This window comes from Phocoena sinus, chromosome 2 (genome assembly GCF_008692025.1).
Source record: "Phocoena sinus isolate mPhoSin1 chromosome 2, mPhoSin1.pri, whole genome shotgun sequence".
Classification (NCBI taxonomy): Eukaryota; Metazoa; Chordata; class Mammalia; order Artiodactyla; family Phocoenidae; genus Phocoena; species Phocoena sinus.
Window position 1 is genome coordinate 148,800,473 of NC_045764.1, and position 20,026 is coordinate 148,820,498.

At 46.3% G+C, this 20,026-nt stretch overlaps 1 protein-coding gene across 3 annotated transcripts in view; it reads right to left on the bottom strand.

The window, feature by feature from the left end:
• Positions 1 to 1,910: 1,910 nt before the first annotated feature.
• ZFYVE1 (zinc finger FYVE-type containing 1) overlaps positions 1,911 to 20,026 on the bottom strand; it is a 49,296-nt gene continuing 31,180 nt past the window's right edge. For 2 of the 3 annotated variants that reach the window (XM_032622210.1, XM_032622211.1), the window contains exons 5-12: positions 12,951 to 13,057; positions 10,824 to 10,932; positions 9,247 to 9,344; positions 9,045 to 9,162; positions 6,639 to 6,809; positions 5,718 to 5,898; positions 5,075 to 5,188; positions 1,911 to 3,572 (exon numbers count right to left, since the gene is read on the bottom strand). In XM_032622210.1, the coding sequence (XP_032478101.1) occupies positions 3,340 to 3,572; positions 5,075 to 5,188; positions 5,718 to 5,898; positions 6,639 to 6,809; positions 9,045 to 9,162; positions 9,247 to 9,344; positions 10,824 to 10,932; positions 12,951 to 13,057 (1,131 nt within the window). In that variant the 3' untranslated portion in view covers positions 1,911 to 3,339. The remainder of the gene's footprint in view (positions 3,573 to 5,074; positions 5,189 to 5,717; positions 5,899 to 6,638; positions 6,810 to 9,044; positions 9,163 to 9,246; positions 9,345 to 10,823; positions 10,933 to 12,950; positions 13,058 to 20,026) is intronic. The other variant, XM_032622212.1, reaches the window with a different exon arrangement.

The window sequence follows — 20,026 nt, forward strand, 5'->3', positions numbered from 1 at the left end:
CGTCCACAGGTCAACACTTGGTGTCCCCCAACAAGGGCACCCAGAGACCAAGTAAGCCCCACTTACCTGTCAGCCCTCGATCTGCCCTGGTCTAAATTTTCCATGTTACCACCTCTGAAAACAACTGCAGGCTAAACTCAGTTTCTTCTTCCATTTCTCCATTCATGTATGTTAGTAAAAGCCTTTCCTTTCATTTTTATTTTCTTTGGCCACGCCACGCTGCTTGTGGGATCTTAGTTCCCCGACCAGGGATTGAACCTGGGCCGTTGGCAGTGAAATCACAGAGTCCTAACCACTGGACCTCCAGGGAGTTCCCTGGGCCCACTCCTTTAAGTCTGCCTCTCCAGGCCACCCACCACATGGGCACTGCCACGGGAATGACCTTCCCAGAGATCCCTGCACTCAACGCCTTCTTGTACCTCGGAATAAAATGTGCGGCATCTTGAGATTTGATCACATGTGCCTCACCCTGTTGCCCCTTCTCCACTTCCCACCTGGCGCTCTCAGGACACATGTTACAAGTCCCTCCGTCATCTGGGCCTCTGCTCAAGCTGTCCTCCACTCCTTTCATCTGTTGAGTCTCAGCTTCACAGAAACCTCGTGGAAGCTTAGTTTCCCCAGCACTTACCACATCTAGACACTTAGTATGTTCAATGAACAATTTTTGCCAGCATTATTCCCTTTTAATTCTTAGAACCCTACGAAGCACGTGAAGGTCACTCCTATATACCAAAGAAAAAGCTGAGAATAAAGCAATTTGTCCAAGGTCTCCTGCTAATAAGTAGCAGAGCCAACGGGGTCTCCTGCTCAAGAAATCTATTAGGCCCCATGTGTTGGAGGGAATGGAATTTTTACTTTTCCTCTGGAAGTTTAAGACCTCCTTAAGATAATTTTCTGGGACTTCCCTGGTGGCGCAGTGGTTAAGAATCCACTTGCCAGTGCAGGGGACATGGGTTCAAGCCTTGGCCTGGGAAGATCCCACATGCTGCAGAGCAACTAAACCCATGTGACACAACTACTGAGCCTGTACTCTAGAGCCCATGAGCCACAGCCACTGAGCCCGTGTGCCACAACTACTGAAGCCCACGTGCCTAGAGCCAGTGCACTGCAACAAAGAGTAGCCCCCGCTCGCCGCAAGTAGAGAAAGCCCGGGCGCAGCAACAAAGACCCAATGCAGCCAAAAATAAATTAATTAATTTTGGGGCTTCCCTGGTGGCGCAGTGGTTGTGTCCGCCTGCCGGTGCAGGGGACGCGGGTTCGTGCCCTGGTCCGGGAAGATCCCACATGCCGCGGAGCGGCTGGGCCCGTGAGCCATGGCCGCTGAGCCTGCACATCCGGAGCCTGTGCTCCGCAACGGGAGAGGCCACAACAGTGAGAAGCCCGCGTACCGCAAAAAAAATTAATTTTTTAAAAAAAGAAAAGAAAAAGATGAACCCTGGGTATGTAGGGCAAGAAAAGAGAACCTTTGGTTATTTTGACACCGGGTTACCTTCTTTTCCTCTACTGGTCTGACTAGCGTAAGGAAGAGAGTTCGGAAGACTTATGCATCCTCCCTGTGTGGTCCAGCATCCTCCCACGCTCAGGGGCGCCCCTAAGTGACAGAACAGGAGACAGTGGATAGCGGTTGTTCAACAGGAGCTGAACAGACAAAGCAAGGCAGGGCAGAGGAACAAAGAGCAACAGGTACAGAGGGAGAAAACAGTCTTTTCCCAGGGTTTCCATAGGTCACTAGTAACACCTACTCTCTTCTGTGATGATAGAGGATTCGCCGGGAATAAACTGAGGTATTTACAAGTAAAATATACCTCTCACTTGGCTTCTGCTCTAAAAGCCACCAGCTACCTTCTTAACTAGAAAGAGGTAGCAAGATACACTGATGAAGTTAAAGGAAAGAAGCAGCACAGTCCATATTCCGCAGGAAGATTCCTTTATAACGGCGAATTTAATAATACACAGTACTAGAGCAGGGCCTCGGTCATAGGCCATAGGAGGCAGTAAGGAAGCAGGTCTGAGAGGGACCAACACATTCCAGGGCTCACGTTACAGTAACACGCCACGCACCTCCCTGAAGCTCGGCCCACCCACCAGTTCAGTCAAGAACTGTGTCAATTTTAATTCTTCATTTTTGGCCACTGACGATAAAATCCACCATGATGACAGCATTTCAGCACAACAGTCTCTTTCCAGTCATGATAGAAATGGATGTCCCAGCTCTTGAGAAACAAAGTTCATCTGATTTCTCTTGCCAGGACCGGAGAATTTTTTCTTAGTGGTCTGTTGAAATATTTATATATACTTAAAAAAAAAAACCCACTAACAACAGTCCATTCTGTGCCCTGTTTCCCTGGAAGATTTCTCACGATCACCCCTCCAATAGCTAGAGGGGTCGTGTGTCTGGGAATAAAGAATTAAGATGCTTCAAAACAAGCAAAAACCCTAGTGCAACACTCAGTAGATGGTGGGCTCAAGAGGGCTGGTAGGGGAGGGAAGCAGGTGCTCTATTTCTGGGCAGGGAAAGCCAAGTGCTCGCATAGACGGAAGCATCAACAAGCAGGAAACACTGCTGGGGAAGGCCCATCTCCTTCCGTGTTCCCCCTGTATGAGGGCCATCGCGTCACCTGCACTTGGACTTCTGAGGTCTGAGGACCGTACCCCCCACCTGCCACCCATCCATGACCTGCATGCTAAGCTGGGTGGTCTCTGACCACAACAGGCCTAGGCAAGGAATTGGGATCTGACTCTGGAGGGCCCAGGGAGATCCTCCACAGGCTATCCCAAGAGAGAAGTACCTGGGAAGCTCACTTGCCCCAGCAGCTGAGGGGCATGAAGGCTTCGAAGGCTCGGAAAGAAGCAGCAAAAGGTGACTAGCAACGCAGTGGCCTTGGACATGGCTCGGTTTTGTGGGGAAGACCTGCTGCCACTGCCACCTGATTCTGTGCTGGGGACAGACTGTGCAGGTCTTCACAGCCAGCAGCAGCCTGAATACACTCCATGTTCCTTTCATATGTATATACAGGTTTGTGTGTGTGTGTGTGTGTGTGTGTGTGTGTTATATGTATAATTTTTAACTGAAATAAAATGCAATGGATTCAGGTTCGTTCCCCTTTGCTGTAAGCTGCTCGGTCCCCTGCCCTGAGGGGTTCGTGCCTTCAGGCCCACCACCAGGCTCACCCTGGCTCACCATCTGTCCTACCCCCCACCGTGGGAAAGTGGCCTCAGGATGAGCAGAGAGGACACATACCCCAACAGGTGACCAGGAGGAGGGCCTACCTCAGCGAGATTTCATTTCTAACCCTGAGAACCTAAGGAATTGTGAAGGACTCGGAGAGGGAGCTGGGGTTAAAGGTCACCAGGCTTTTTATTGCAGTTAAAGCAGACTCGGACAGGATGGTCCCAGCCTCGAGAGGGGACAGCCCGTCGGTCATGGGAACACTCGTCACAGAAGCCCTGTCCGCAGGCCCGGCAGTGGTGCTTGGAAAGCTTGACGCTGAACTCCTTCCGGCAGTTATGGCAGTGCAGGATCTCATGGTCTGGTACCCAGTACGCCGGCCTGGCCGCATCCTTCACCAGACCTGCAGCACGGAAGGAACCATGGCAGGCGGCACACGTGGGACCCATCACCCCGAGTTCCACGAGGCAAGAAGCCATCCGCAGACACTTCACTGGCTCTCAGTCTGACTGCACACAGATCACCCCCCTTCCACCCAGGTCTCCTTCACCGCCTACCACCCAGGTCAGGATCTCTGGGGCTGGGACCTAGGCACTGACATTTGTGTATCTACTAAGCTCTCCAAGTGAGCCTAAAGTGGGGCTGAATTAAGAGCCAATGGAGTAGCAATAAAGAAGTTTGGGCTTTGGAGTCAGGACATACCTTCACCCCAGTTCCACTGAGCCTAAGTCAGTTGGTAGCTGCGGGATTAAGAAGTTCCTTAAATTCTCAGGGCCTTCGTTTACTCCTCTTTAACAACACACCTTCAAAAGTGGTTACAGGATTACAAGAAATAATGTGTCTGATGCACTGGGACCCAATGGCCAGTGAGTGCTCAGCAGGTGAGCACCTGTGAGCACAGTTGGCAGGCTTTGTGCCAAGGGCAGCCCCTGCCTCTCCCGGTTACCCCTGAGAGCAGATGCAACCTGAGCATCAAGCCTCGACAAATCCATCTATTCCCACACCCTTAAGTCAAAAACTCATCATCAGCTCATTCTGTGAGCCACGGTGATTAAATCTGATCCAAGCAATTTCCATCACACCCACCCAGGAACCCTTGGTCTCTCCCCTACAATGGGCTTAAATACCCTAGGCCCGGCCAGCCCTGCCTAAGCCCTCCACACGCTGGCGGGGCTTCCCTTCCTCTCCCTCTTCCCATCCTGGTTATAAGCACCCCTCACATTCAGAGGTGAGTGGCTGTCTTAAATCTTAAAGGAATAACAGTTTGGCTGGTGTAGCGGATTAAAGACAGCCACAAATTCTTTGATAACCTGACCCCTCCCTCGAATCTAGGCAGGCTCTGTGACTACAGCAGACTGTAGCAGAAGAGCCAGTTTCTAGGCCCAGGCCTGTCTCAGAGTCCTGAGCCACCATGTAAGAAGCCCACTACCACTGGAGAAACCACGTGGAGAGGCCTGGAGAATATGGGGAATGGCGGGGGGAGTTCTCCTGAGCCCAGCCTTCGAGGCATCCCTGCCAGGCTACCCAGCATGTAAGTGAGGTTGGCTTGGCCCCTCGAGACCAGTCCAGCTACCAAACTGGAAAACCCAGCAGTAATTCCAGTCAATGCCACTTGGAGCAAAATAATTGCCCTTCCTGTGAGACATGATAAAATGCGGGTTGTTTTAAGCCTTTACATTTTCAGGTAGTTTGTTATGCAGCAATAAATGATATAAGAGGATGGCCTCTAGGAATAAACATGAAACCACCAAGGTATTCAGCAGAAGCAAATGTAAATTTTCAGTCACTTCCTTGCTGCCCAACTCAATCTAGGTCAGTAAGACTTTGACAGAACAACAGCCCAAGGCACTATGAAAGCCTTCATCCCACATACACTGCACCCAAGAGAGGCACTGCCAGGCCCACCTAGTGGTATGTCAATGGCTGTCACCACAGCTCCCAAAGTGTTCTGCACGGCCTCGCCCACCTTCCGAGCAATCAGCGTCCCGCCTTCATCGTCCGCCTGTGCCTCAGTAACATCTGCAGACAATGATGAAGGAAAAGCTGTGATCTCTCAGTCATTTCCCAAATGCAAAACTCAGGGGCAACAGCAGAGCATTCTGGATGCTTCTCCCAGGGTACCACTGTGCTGTCCTGCAAGGATGGCAAGGGTCTGGGCTATGGGCACCAACACTGCAGCCGGTGAGATCTGTTAGTCCTTTACCTCAATCCTCTGGGGCTATTTTATAACCTTCCCTTACAGTGAGCCAGAAGGGTTCAAGGAGCATGACCTAGAACCTCCTCCAGAGGTAAGACTCAGTCTAAAGCCTGTGGTAAACACAGGACAGGTTTAACACGCCCCCTCCCCTCCGCCCCACAAGGAATAGCACCCCAGGACCCTGTTAACAAAGAGCTTAGAGGATGACTGGGCAAGACCGGGGAGCAACTACTCTCAGAAGAGAGACGTGGTGAGGAACAGGGTCAGGCAGGTGGGAGTCCCGTTCCCAACACCCAGTGCCAAGGAGAGAGGTTCCCCCTCCACCCATGCAGTTCCCGGGCCCCACGTTACCTAACTGGGAATTCCTGGCTTCATAGCAGTTGTCACACACCCGCACGGGCGCAGGGCCCCAGCCCCGCTCCGGCACTGGCCGGGTCTTGGATGAACAGCTGTCACAGAAGCCCTCCCCACAGGCCCGGCAGTGATGCTTGGTGTCGTTATCTTTAAAGGATGTAGCGCACTTGTTGCAGCTCTGTTCCAAGCCCAAAACAGAGAGGCAGGTAACATTCATGTCTGCCCAGCTGAGAAAGTCAACCCGGGGGAGATGCCCAGGACCATCTGGGAATGGCAGGACCCCGATGATCCCAAAGGATGGGACCTAAGATCTCCAGCCACATGAAAATACCCACTACTGAAGCACAGCTGTGATTAACATTTTCTTCCAAGAAGTGCCTGGAAAGGTGCCAAATCCATCTGGCTGAGTCACAGGGTTCCAGAAGGGACTACACCAATTCCAGCTAAGAGAGCAATGAGGATTCACTGCTTTCACGGCTTCTCAAAAGAGCCTCTGGGAAGCTGATGAGGAACGGGTTTCCTCATCACAAGTGCTTGGGCCAAAGCTGGGTGCTTCCTTTCTGTAGGTGCCATGAGGTTTATGTCTCAAGCTGAGGATGACCCTAAATGACCTCTAATGGCCCCTTTTCCTCCAGATTCTATATGTATGATCTCAGACATCTGACCAATAATAACTGGCCCTTGCAGGGAAAGAAACTAAAATCCACCGCAAGGAAAATACTTGCAAAATAACAAAGGGAAATCAGTGGGCAAAGAGGACACTGGATGCCTCAACATACCCCACCCTTTCCAACACTCTGAGAGCTAATCTGAGAGAGAAATTCAGAGCCTCCCTCACAGAGCAAGCTTAGGACAGGGCAAAGCGGCACAAGCAGAATGGGCCGTGCCAGGGATGCAGGGCATCCTGCCACACCATACCAGGATCTGGGAGTTGGGCCTCCAGTAGGCAGGGGCGATCTGGTCTGTCAGCCAGGACGTCACAGCCTTGGTGGGCCCAAGGCTAAGCTCAGACACCGACTGAGCCATGAAGTTCATCCCATCCAAGAGGCGCTGGGCAGCATTGTTGTTGTCCTTCAGAAATCCATCAGTCTGAAATGAAAATGCAGGTTCCCATCATGCTCTGAGCAAAGGGAGTAAAAAGAAGGAGAGAGAGAGGGGTCTCAAACAAGTTATACACTCATCACAGCCAACTCAGAACCACAAACTCCCTGGCAGAGAAGAACGGGGATGGGCCAGGAATCCCTCTGGCTTCTAGACAATATCACACCCATGAGTCATTGCTATTATTCTCATCAAGGTGACCATAACACTTGGTGTACAACTGTTCAATTCAGAACTTTGCTGTAAGTGAGATACACAACCCAGGAAATACTTATGTAAAGAGGACACCTCGGGCTTCCCTGGTGGCGCAGTGGTTAAGAATCCGCCTGCCAATGCAGGGGACACGGGTTCGAGCCCTGGTCCGGGAAGATACCACATGCCGCAGAGCAACTAAGCCTGTGCACCACAACTACTGAGCCCACGTGCTACAACTACTGAAGACCACGAGAAGAGAAGTCACCACAATGAGAAGCCGCGCACCACAAAGAAGAGTTGCCCCCACTCGCTGCAACTAGAGAAAGCCCGAGCACAGCAACGAAGACCCAACGCAGCCAAAATAAGTGAATAAATAAAAGGTTAACATAAATTATTAAAAAAAAAGAGGACATCTCTTCCAGGAGGCCTCCCACCCCAGACTGGGTTAGGAACCCTTCATCTCAGTTCCTCTAATATCTGCACATCTCTAGAAATCCTATTTCCACATGTAAGTGCAATGTCTCTTTATACATCCAACTCCCTATTAGACTGAACTGAGAACAATAATCCTTTTTCTTTTTTGTAAGTATCTAGTTCAGTTCTGGGCACATAGTACTCAACAACGTATGGTGATGAATGAGTGAACAAAGAGAAGGGGAGGAGCCTATATTCCCTAATCCCAAGGACTATGAGGAATACAGCCTAAAAATAAACTGGTATTACTGTTTTCTTGGAATATAAACTACCACAAGGATGATAGCTTTTACAAGAAAGAACACAGATCAAAAACAAAAGGTATTGATCAAAGAAGTCTAGTGAGAAAGTTATACTAGTTCAAGACCATGTTAAATCCTTGGGACAGAATGGCCTGGACCATCACGTCAAGGGGGCGGCCTGCACAAATGAGACCACACTGCAGTAACCAATTCCAGTGCAGCTGGAAACTGAAAAGAAGATGACAAAACAATAAGGAAGTCTTCAGTTCTCGGGTGTCTGCAGGATCCAGGAAAGCTCAGAGGTGGATCTGCAGATAGGCCTATTAGACTGACCGGAATCACCCAGCAAGGGGAACACCACCAAGTAAAATAAGTCCCTTAGAGAAAATCGCTTATCTTTCTTCCGTGAAGGAAAAAGGTTTTGGATGTGTTGTGACTGATGGGTAATTCCAAGTGTGAATGGTGGTTTAATGCAGAATGAAAGCACCATATCACTGCCTCATGAACAGATTTGTCTTTCCAACATCTTGAATTCAAAAGTCAAATTAAAAACAGTAAAGGTCCATCCATAGTAATTCCGCTTCTCAGAATATACTTCAAGAAGAATATACTCCAAAACAAAGTCTCTCTTACATGAAGATGGTCACTATAGCATTTTCTTCGACAATAAAAAAAAAATCATCAACAGCATGAATGAAATCGCACTGTAGTACTAGACAGACTGTCACACAGTAATCACAGATGAGAACTGTGGAGAGTGGAAACAGGTAGAGACGAAGCAAAACTGTGTATGAGAAGAAGTAGTTAAGTGGCACACAAACTGTAACTGCATCTATACAAACACACACATGGAAAACGAGTGAGGAGAATATGAAAAAAAGTTTTATTTGCTAAGGCAATGTAACTATACAGCAATTTTTAGCTTATTTAAAGTTGTGCTTCTAGGGACTTCCCTGGTGGTCCAGGGGTTAGGACTCCACGCTCCCAACACAGGGGGCCTGGGTTCGATCCCTGGTCGGAGAACTAGATCCCACATGCTGCAACTAAGAGCCCACATGATGAAACTAAGACTTGGTGTAGCCAAATAAATGTTTTTTTAAATAAATAAATAAGTTGTGCTTCTAATATTTATGCAAGAAGAAATGGAAAAAATTTAAGGGTCTAGAACAAGAAAGGCTCTCCAGATCACACCTTCCTAAACCACCAGTATATTGAAATTCATGGTTAACCTTAAGTGTAAACAAGTTCTGCTTTCCCACACACAGGACTGGACAATACAAGAGAAAACAGGAAAATTTAAAACAGCTCTTACTCCAGGCCACACATGCACAATCTCTGTCCGCACCACTGTATCCACAGGATCTTGGTTTCCAAACCAGTACTGCCGGCTACGATAGACCACGCCGCAGTTGGGACATTCAATTACGTACCTACAAGGAAGGCAAATAGATACTGTAACCCCACCAGGTGCCTGGAGAGACAAACACACCAAACAACCGGTAGCTGAAACTCACCCAGACCAGGCATATTTTGCGAGACCCATCCAGGGGGAGTCAGTGGAAGCAGCCGTCTTGGGCACCACGCTGACTTCGTTGCCTCTCTCGTAGCAGGCCTGAAACATGGAGCACTCTGCCAGCTTCTACTCTGTCCACCAGACCCCCTGGCCTCTCCACATCCCTGTCCAGCCCCACTGCCCACAAACCAGACCAGCGGAGGGTTTACAGACCCTGAGTGTAGCACAGCAGAAGAAAGTCTTTCTCTAAAGAGGTCAGTGCCCTAATATATACAATGGAATATTACTCAGCCATAAAAAGAAACAAAATTGAGTTATCTGTAGTGAGGTGGATGCACCTAGAGTCTATCATACAGAGTGAATTAAGTCAGAAAGAGAAAAACAAATACCGTATGCTAACACATATATATGGAATGTAAAAAAAGGAAAAAAGGAAAAAAGAGAAATGGTTCTGAAGAACCTGGGGGCAGGACAGGAATAAAGACACAGACATAGAAAATGGACTTGAGGACACGAGGAGTGGTAAGGGTAAGCTGGGACAAAGTGAGAGAGTGGCATGGACATATATACACTACCAAATGTAAAATAGATATCTAGTGGGAAGCAGCCACATAGCACAAGGAGATCAGCTTGGTGCTTTGTGACCACCTAGAGGGGTGGGATAGGGAGGGGGGGAGGGAGACACAAGAGGGAGGAGATATGGGGACATATGTATATGTATAGCTGATTCACTTTGTTATAAAGCAGAAGCTAACACACCATTGTAAAGCAATTATACTCCAATAAGGATGTTTAAAAAAAAATCTCGGGCTTCCCTGGTGGCGCAGTGGTTGAGAGTCCGCCTGCCGATGCAGGCGACATGGGTTCGTGCCCTGGTCTGGGAAGATCCCACATGCCCCGCGGCTGGGCCCGTGGGCCATGGCCGCTGGGGCTGCGCGTCCGGAGCCTGTGCTCCACAACGGGAGAGGCCACAACAGTGAGAGGCCCGCGTACCGCAAAATAAAATAAAATAAATAAATAAATAAAGGAAGGAAGTCAGTGCCCTAAATGATTATGAATTGAATGTATACCCATCCCGGGCCCCACAACTGAGCTATAAATTATATCCCTGTCACAGACAGGAGAAATCCATCAAAACTGGGTTTCTGAACAGCATTTCTGCTCTTAAGAATGAATAGTCAATGTATGGGAATTCCCTGGCGGTCCAGTAGTTAGGACTCCACACTCTCACTGCCAAGGGCCCAGGTTCCATCCCTGGTCAGGGAACTAAAATCCCACAAGCTGCGCGGTGCAGCAAAAAAAAATAAATAAATAAAAGAATGATAGTCAATGTAGATGGCCCTTGCATATATAAGCTCAACAAAATAAGGGGGATTGAAGCTTAAAAAAATAAACCAAGGAGTCCGCAGCAACAGACATGTGAGTTCTTATGGTTAGAGCTGGAGAGAAGTTCCAGAGATATTCAATTTGAGTATCAAATACTTTGGGATGCAGCAAAGAATGGTCCCAAGCCAGTCTTCCCAAAAGGAGAGTGTGGCCGGCAAGCCAGCTGCTAGGGAAGAAGCTGGGTGGACTCACCTTGCAGGTAAAAACCCGGTTGTCATACTGGTGAGAGTATCTGCAGCGGCTGTTGGCTTCATGAGGTACTCCTTCTTTCCCATGATTCATGCTGTTCTTACATCCAGCCCTGAGTGAAGCCCAAAAGCTGACAGTGAAGCCGCCAAAAGGAGCCAGCGCCGCTTACGCTGAAGAATCTCTGACCCTGAGCCAGACCCAGGGCCAAAACCAGAGCTCCAGAATTAACCAGGCCCTGAATACTGAGCAGAGAGAGGGCAGTTTCTTTCAGAAACCCACGTGCCTCTCTCATACTTGCAATCAACATCACTACACAGGTAAAGCAACTATTACTCTTGTGTGAGGAGAAAGGGCCAAAGGAGTAATCTCTTCTTGGAAAACCACCTGGTCCCTCAGTAGGAACGGAGGAGCCAGAAGATACCACCTTGACCAGATATAAAACCTGAATGGCCCTCAGGGAACTCAAAAATCCAAACAGCATGAAATGGGAAGTTTAACCAGAACAGGCTGCCAAGATATAAAACAAAAACCGACCCTCAAAATTTGGCAGTGCATAAAAAGGAGGCTTAAGCTGAACAAGAAAACCTTCCAAATGAACAGTGAGCTCTGCTATCCTGACAACGCAAAACCAGGGACTGGGACTTTAGAATTTCACTGTGATAGAAGGAAAAGTTCTGGAAACCCTAGTGAGGCACAGTTAACATGGAAAAGTGATGACCTAACAGATCCTAAGCCTCCTGCTGGGCTCATGGGGCCCGCTAAAGGAAGGCAAGTCACACTGGCAATTACCATCCCTCCTTCCTCTCCAAGACAATGCCCAGTTCTCCGTAGCCCAGACTGTATAACCGTAGCCCAGACTGTATAATCGAAGAGCCAAGTCCTTTTTACAAACCCAGAGCCAAGGTGGTGACCCAGCAGGTGGCCTACAGGGATCAATGCAAAAAGGCCATTCATAACAAAAAAGGTTCAGGTTTCCTCTGTATGGACGAATGTGAAGGACAGGAGCAGAAGTCCTGATGAGAGCAAAGACTGCAGTGGTGAAGGGAGTGGAGAGCTGGGGGAGTGTCTGCAAGACAGAGTCTGCAATCTGACCCTGACACACTGCATTTAAATCCCCTGGGCTCCATCAGACAAGTCACCAGACTGTGATTGAAGAGCCATTAACGGCTCAAATTAATCCAGTGAGCCTCAAAGTGTGGTCCCCATCCAGCAACATCAGCATCACCTGGGAACGTATCAGAAGTGCAAGTTCTCAGGCCCTACATCAGACCTACTGAATCAGAAACTGGGGGCAAGGCCCAACGATCTGTTTTAACATGTCCTTCAGGTTTTTCTGATGCATGCTAAAATCTGAGAATCACTGCTCTGTTCCCCCTGTAACAAAGTGTGATCCACGGAACAGCAGCACAGGCATCACCTGGGAGCTTGTTGGAAATGCAGACTCTCACCCAGACCAGCTGATCCAGAATCTGCATTTAACAAAATCCTGAGGTGATGCATACACGGATTAAAGTTTGAGAATACTGCCCTAACTCAGTGTTCTCAAGTGAGCTGTGTATCAGAATCATCTGAGGAGCCTTTTAAATACACCAACGCTGAGGCCCCACCCCAGATCTGTTAAACGAGAATCCCTGGAGGTGAGGCCCAGGCCTCAATAATTTTGAACGCTCCCTGGATAATTCTAATGTGCTCTAAGCATCTGCCCTCACTGTGAAAGCAGTCAACTAGGAATAATACCTACCCTAGTGCTTTGCACACACCGGGCTACCAAATATTAGGTGAATGGATGGAATTACTACCATTGAAAGCTCTGGTAAGAGAAACATAGAAGAATAGGCAACCTAAAGTTTTCTGTGGTAAAAATTACCCAAACCAGTCAATTTTATATCTAAACCAGGTTGGAATCTTCAGGGGATTCCTCATAACCATGTGTCCTGGGATCCCCTGCAACCTCAAAGTATGGTCCCCAGACCATCAGGATCACCTGGGAACTTGCTAGAAGTACCCCATCTCAGCCCCCACCCCATCCTTAAATCACAATCTAATTTAACCAGACCCCACATGATCTGCATGCACAGTGAGGTCTGCGAAGCACCATTCTGAGTCTCTTTGCCCAAGATGGGGACTTACCCGCAGCTGAGGCACAGGACAGAGCAGGTGAAGTACTCATCTGGAAAGAAGGAGCTGTGTGCCATCTGGTCATCGGGGATCTCACCGCTGAAGCGGTCGCTCAGGGCCTGTGCGGAGGGAAGGTGATACATGAAGGGACATGGCGGACAGCCCAGAGCTCTGGCCCTTGTACTGCTTGCCTTTTTTTTTTTTTTTTTGAAATGAACTTTATTGGTTATTGTTTTCCTTTTCTTCTTTTTTTTTTTCCCCACACCACCCAGCATGTGGAACTTGGATCAAACCCACACCCTCTGCAGTGAAAGTGCAGAGTCTTAACCACTGGACCACCAGGGAAGTCCCACTGCTTGCCTTTCTAATATGCCCTCACTGCTGGCTTATTTCTTATGGGCTCCACAGCTAGAAGAGGGAAGCCAATGACTTCTGCTCTTTACCCTAGACCTTCTTGGCCCGACTTGCACCAATCCTCACCACAGGAAACCTCAGAAAGAACCAGCCCATTTCCCACGAGGTCCGAAGTAAGCAAACAAAGTTACCGTTCTCTCCTAATTACCATGCAAGTTATAAACACCTCACACACTCTCCGTCTTTCATTCAAAACCACCAGATACTGACTAATGTCCACTTCATCTTTGTGAAGCTGGGACCAAGAAACCAACACTAAAGAAGGTGGCTTGTCTTTCAGTCAGAGGCAGGCAGAGCTGAAAAGTGAGCTGGGAGTTTCCTGGGCATCTCCACCAGTTCTAACCAAAGGTGCTCACTGGAGTTTATGAAACCACAGAACTATATGTAGAATAAGTGTTATCAGCCAAAAAGCAAGGAGGAATTATTATAGGTTCTGTCAGTCTTTTATCAACTACAGTAACCTAAAAGACAGCAAGTGGCCAGGGCTTCCCTGGTGGCGCAGTGGTTGAGAGTCCGCCTGCCGATGCAGGGGACACGGATTCGTGCCCCCGTCCGGGAAGATCCCACATGCCGCAGAGCGGCTGGGCCCATGAACCATGGCCGCTGAGCCTGCACGTCCGGAGCCTGTGCTCCGCAACAGGAGAGGCCACAGCAGTGAGAGGCCTGCGTACCAAAAGAAAAAGCAAGTGGCCAAAATAAATGCTAAGAAGAAAGATAAAAGTATTTGCAGAAACAAACTGAAAATTTTATGTTTAAAGGCAGCTTCCATTTCTAAACCTCTGTTTTCACTCACTACTTTATATTGAAAGCATTCTTCAGGCTGGTTTTTTCCTTCCAGGCCCTTACTCGTATACAGTGGAAAAAGTTATATAAATTAAACAGAAATGGGCTTTCCAGGCTTTAAAAATTATTAAATGTTCGCAATTCCAAGCTTCTCTCAATCCCTCATTCTGAGGCAGCCAGGCACTATTCAGGGGAAGAGAAGGAACAGTAGCTTAAAACAAAATGTTACTTCCTTTAGTAAAAAGGCAAAAGAAATTTTAAGATGAGACTTGGAAAAGGGGCAGATTAGGTTTTAAACTAAGGTTCTCAAGCTCTAAATGGAATTTCGCTTAAGGAGAACTTATTTATTAAAGTTCCTTTCCCTTTTTTCAATGAAACCTAATACCCTGAGTTGTAAACGAAGTGTTTACAAAAGCACATGCTCTCAATATTGAGTCAGGTCAGGTGTTCAGACAAGAGTAGCGGCAAAGAATGTGTCAAACTAAGGGTGAGGGCCTCACCCACGTGCATTAAAATTCAGCTCCTGCAAGGATAATGCACAGGCTTGTAAGACACCATCTGCCAGCGATGGCCAACCAAGTGGCAATCCTTGACTCAGACCAAAAAAAAAAAACAGTCTAATAATACATATATGTCCTGTTCTCTTGGGGTAATTCTGTAAAGAGTAACTTAGGGAAAACAACTAAGATTTTGAGAGAGACTATAAAGGCATATACCTATCAATATTAAAGAGAATAAACAAGAAGCAAGGCAAGTAGAATCACTTACTAGCCTACACGGTCCTCCTCTTACTTCAGAATGTGACCCATCTTTCGGGGACCTTTTCCATGAAGCCTTCCCAACCACTCTAGAAAGACCACGCTTTGCCTTCCCTGAGCACCTACCATCCTCAACATCTGAACCAGGTACTAAGTGATGAGGTGATGAGGCAAAAGCTATGAGCCTGTTATACATATTTTACCTCCCAGACTAGATCACTAACACCGTGAAAGACATTTCCTACCTTTGTATCCTCCTCTCACTCCGAGCAAATGTCCTAACAAGTACTCAACTAGGACCTCTGGAATGAAGTGCCCCAGCACCAACCCCCCATGTGCACACCAACCCCTGCCCTCTCCTCCTCACCTTGGCCCTGCCTCTGCGCCAGGCTTCATCCCCAGGCCCACAGGCCCTCTCTAATTTATGGCTAACTACTCGTTGATTGGCCAAATCACTGCTAACTCTTAGGGCTGTATTTCTCAAACAGCTGTGTGCATAACTCTCTGGGGCTAGCTGGTGGCAAAATAGAGCATTACCTTCCCAATGCATCAATTTACTGAAAGATACAGGGAGGAAGTTATTTTCAGATAAAAAACAAACATGGATATAGTATGAAACTAAATGGGAAATTTGCATAAATAAAACATGAGACCCCCACCAAAGTTATTTCAGCTTGCAGGTGGCAGGTCTGCACTCGCTGTGCCTTTATTTCCTTATCTATAAAATGGGGGTGCTAGTAGTACCTTCCTCAGTAGGGGTCTCCAAGGATTACACTGTAAAGATCAAATGAAGTTACTCATGTAGAGCACTTGGCATAGACTGAGAGCTCAGAAAACGTTAGCTGCCATTATTAATATCATCTTTATTTTTTATGCTGAGAATTCTCTTATTCCCTCCCTCACTAATTCAGGTAACACAAGGGATATAAGAACTTCTCTCTTTTCCATGATGGCTCATTGGTCTTCATGGCTGTTTGCATTTGTTGGTGAATATTTAGCTGCAAAAAGATGCTTATGTACCTAAAGCAGTGTTAAAATAAGAAAGAAAGGGCTTCCCTGGTGGCGCAGTGGTTGAGAGTCCGCCCGCCGATGCAGGGGACACGGGTTCGTGCCCTGGTCTGGGAAGATCCCACATGCCGCGGGGCGCCTAGGCCCGTGAGCCAAGGCCACTAAGCCTGCGCGTCCAGAGCCTGTGCTCCGCAACGGGAGAGGCCACAACAGTTAGAGGCCCACGTACCGCAAAAAAAATAAATAAATAAAAAATAAGAAAGAAAAAACGCAGAGCTAACTAAGGAATGCAGAAGTTACTAAGGAGGTATAAGGAAAACCAAAGAATAGCATTTTTAGCCCCAGGTAACTGAAAGGGTAACCTAAGTACTAGTTTTCCTTAGGAAAACTAATACCAAATTTAGCATGAATCCAACAGCTGGATTGAATTCAGAAGGCATGCCACTCTCCAGTAAATATAAAATTGCAGCCCAATAATAGTGATAGGCACAAGATTTTTTCTATTCCAAATTCAAGTGGCCTGGTTCACTTCTCTGAAAGTTCTTCAGAAAAATGGGGGCATTTCTAAGTGTCTCAAGGCTAAGCATAAAACGATCTACAGCCTGATTCCCATGGGACAAATCCCCACAGAACCACCATCATCACCTGCCCTAGACATTATGTTGGCCAAGGCAACAGTAACTTCTTGTGACATCAGAAAGAGAAGAACTCCTAGACCCACCAGCCTCATCACTTCAGATGCTGGTCACCCATCCTCTCAAATGCTGGGTAACACAAGCATCTCATTTCCCTCACAAGTCACTGAAGAGCTGGCAGTCAGTGATGAATGAGAACTTACAAGCATCAGGAGGACTTACTGAATCATGAGTATGTGAATAAAACAGTAACTGTTAAAAAGAAAATCTGATGTTCACGTGTTTTAGATACAAGGGTAAGGAGACACTGTTTTCCTTCCTCTATAACCTGATTGTTCCTTTCCAGCGTGGACACGACCACCTAATCCACATACTTCGTCCTTCAAAAATTCCAAACCTCACATCATTCCAGGGTTTCTTGGGCTCTCCTCCTCCGAGGTCCCGAAGCCATAAGAGACAGGGAAGGACCTTTCCTGAGAAAGCTTGGGAAAACACTTGAGGCCAATCTGGAAAAGGATGCCTGGAGGCCAGATGATCTTGAACTTTAGTTGCCTTGGCAACAGTAGGGCTCTTACTACTGAACCTGTAAGTTTAGCCCCAGTCACCAAAGGCTAGCAGTGAATTTTGATTTGAAATGGAGACTCTTATGTAATCCACGATGCCACCCACCCCCCCAAAAAATATAATAACTTTATAAATACTTAATAGGTGCTTCCTGATGTGACAGAATTAGAAAGTCAGAGTTTCTAGATTTAGAGATTGGAGGCTAAAGGAGGTATTACATAAAACCTATCGAATTCAACTTTAAAATTGTTCTCTCCATTATTCAGAACTGTAAATACAGGCAACAATAGTTAATTCAATATTCAATTCCCTTATTCAGTAGGGACCTAAGCATCTCTTTTCTTTAAATAGACTTACTTGATCAGTGAGAATATGCCCTGCTGGTAGGTATCTGGGCTGTTGCTACTGTGGAAACAGAGCAAAGGAGTGAGTGGTCAAGAAGTGGGGGAAATAACCCAGCTGGAAAAAAGGGACTGGAGCCTGGACCACAACATGGCTAAATGGTAGGAAGAGTGATCAGGTCAGCAGGATGAATCGGGAAACATAGGGGCAAGCAGCTAGAGCAGAAAGAGACTGTAGATCTCTCTCTCATTCACGCTCACTCACATACACACACACACACACACACACACACTCACACACATTCTACAAACTCCTCAATCTTTCTCATTAATCACATTTCCTTTTCAATAACGAACATGAAAAGAGAATATGGAGAAGTAAAAAAGATTTAACTTCTCTAGGATCCGATATATTTAGGGAGAAAATATACATATACATTATATACATATACTTCTGTATGCACTATGTAGCACCAAAATTTTCTAGAGGCAGAAACAAGAAAGTATTAACAACAGTTATCATACAGTGAGAGGGGAGAGGAGAGAAAGGGACTTAAGTCATATCTTACATGTTCCTGTACTATTTGAGTCGTTTATCACAAACACACATTGCTTTCTAATTTAAAAAATAACTTTTTAAATTAACCAAACACACAAATACAACTTATAAGAATGTCCTTTCTAAAGGCAACTGGCAATATGCATCAGGAACCTTTAAAGATGACCACACCTTCTGACCTTCTTAAAAGTTGAGTAACTACTGAGAAGGAATACAACACAGGGTTATATAGACTTGGGAGTCAGACTATCTGGTTCAATCTCTCCACCACTTATCAGAGGAGTCATCTCAAGCCAATCAATGAACCTCTCTGTGCCTCCATTTCTCCACCTCAGAGTTGGTATGAGGATTAAAAGAATGAATACATGTGCGGTGCAGAGCACAGTACATGGCATTAGTAAACACTCCAGAAAGGTTGGCCAGCAGTAGTATTGGGAGTTGTCATTTATCCTAAGGAAACAGGCAGAATGTGGGCAATACCTTTAAATACTTGGAAAATATAATAAGGAAAAAGGGAAACTACTATTAAAATAAGTTATATGATCCATTCATATAAATGAAAAAGCATGGAGCTATTTTAAAAACAAGTTTTCATAGAAATATTTAATAGCATGGAAAAAATGCTAGGCTTCAATGTTCCATGAGAAAAAAGGTATATTAAGTGTACACACATACATCACAACCCCAATTCTCTTTTTAAAATAAGTAGCAAAGGGGCTTCCCTGGTGGTGCAGTGGTTGGGAGTCCGCCTGCCAATGCAGGGGACACGGGTTCGAGCCCTGGTCCGGGAAGATCCCACATGCCGTGGAGCAACTGAGCCCGTGAGCCACAGCTACTGAAGCCCACGCACCGCAACGAAGACCCAACGCAGCCAAAAATAAAAATAAATAAAATTAATTAAAAAAAAAAAAAAAAAGAGTCCCAAATTAAAATAAAAAAAAAAAAAAAAAAAAAAAAAAAAAAAAAATAAGTAGCAAAGAATCATATAATACCCCATTTTTATTTATCTATTTTTTGCACACTGTTTTTCTTTGCTCTTACAAGGATGCTGCTATTAACTTCCTCACATGGTTCTCTGTGTTCCTGTGGGAGAGTTTCTTTAAGGCAAATTCCTAGAAATGATATGATTAGAATATATATTATGCATATCTTTACCTATACTACTGCATTTCAAAGTGGTTGTACTAATTTTACTTCCACTGGAAGTTTATAAGAGTTTACATTGCTTCATACCCTTTTTGACATTTTATTGCCAACCTTGTCAGTGTTTGCGCTTGCATGGTTGTGGTCTTAATTTCTTTGATTACTAGAGAGTTGAGATTTTTTTATTTGTGCATCACAGTCTTGACTGCCTCTTATGTGATTTGTCTCTCCATTTTCCCAAAAGGTTTATACATTTTTTCCTAACAATATTCCTGCATACTTTATGTAAAATAAAAAGAAAATCATATAGGAAACAAAATCATATTGGAATATATTCCTAGGCTTCTTGAAGTGTTTACTCAGTGAGTTAGTGAGGAACTGGACAAGGTAAAGCATAAATACCAGGAGAGAAAGAAAAAAAATGGAATAATCAGAAAGCCAAACAAGCTATTTTGGCACTGATAATTTATCTGCTTATGACCATCCCTGCTCTTTTGTTCCAAAAAGGATTCAAGGCTGCTTATTTTTTAAAAAAATACAACACAAGGGCTTCCCTGGTGGCGCAGTGGTTGAGAGTCTGCCTGCCGATGCAGGGGACACGGATTCGTGCCCCGGTCCGGGAAGATCCCACATGCCGCGGAGCGGCTGGGCCCGTGAGCCATGGCCGCTGAACCTGCGCGTCCGGAGCCTGTGCTCCGCAATGGGAGAGGCCACAACAGTGAGAGGCCCACGTACTGCCAAAAAAAAAAAAAAAATACAACACAAAACAAAAAATAAGTGGAGAAAAATAAACGACCATTATATTATCCACTGCTATAAACTATGAAGAGTGTATTTTAACAGCAATAAAACTCTCCTGGGTCAATTTGCCTAATGCAGACCT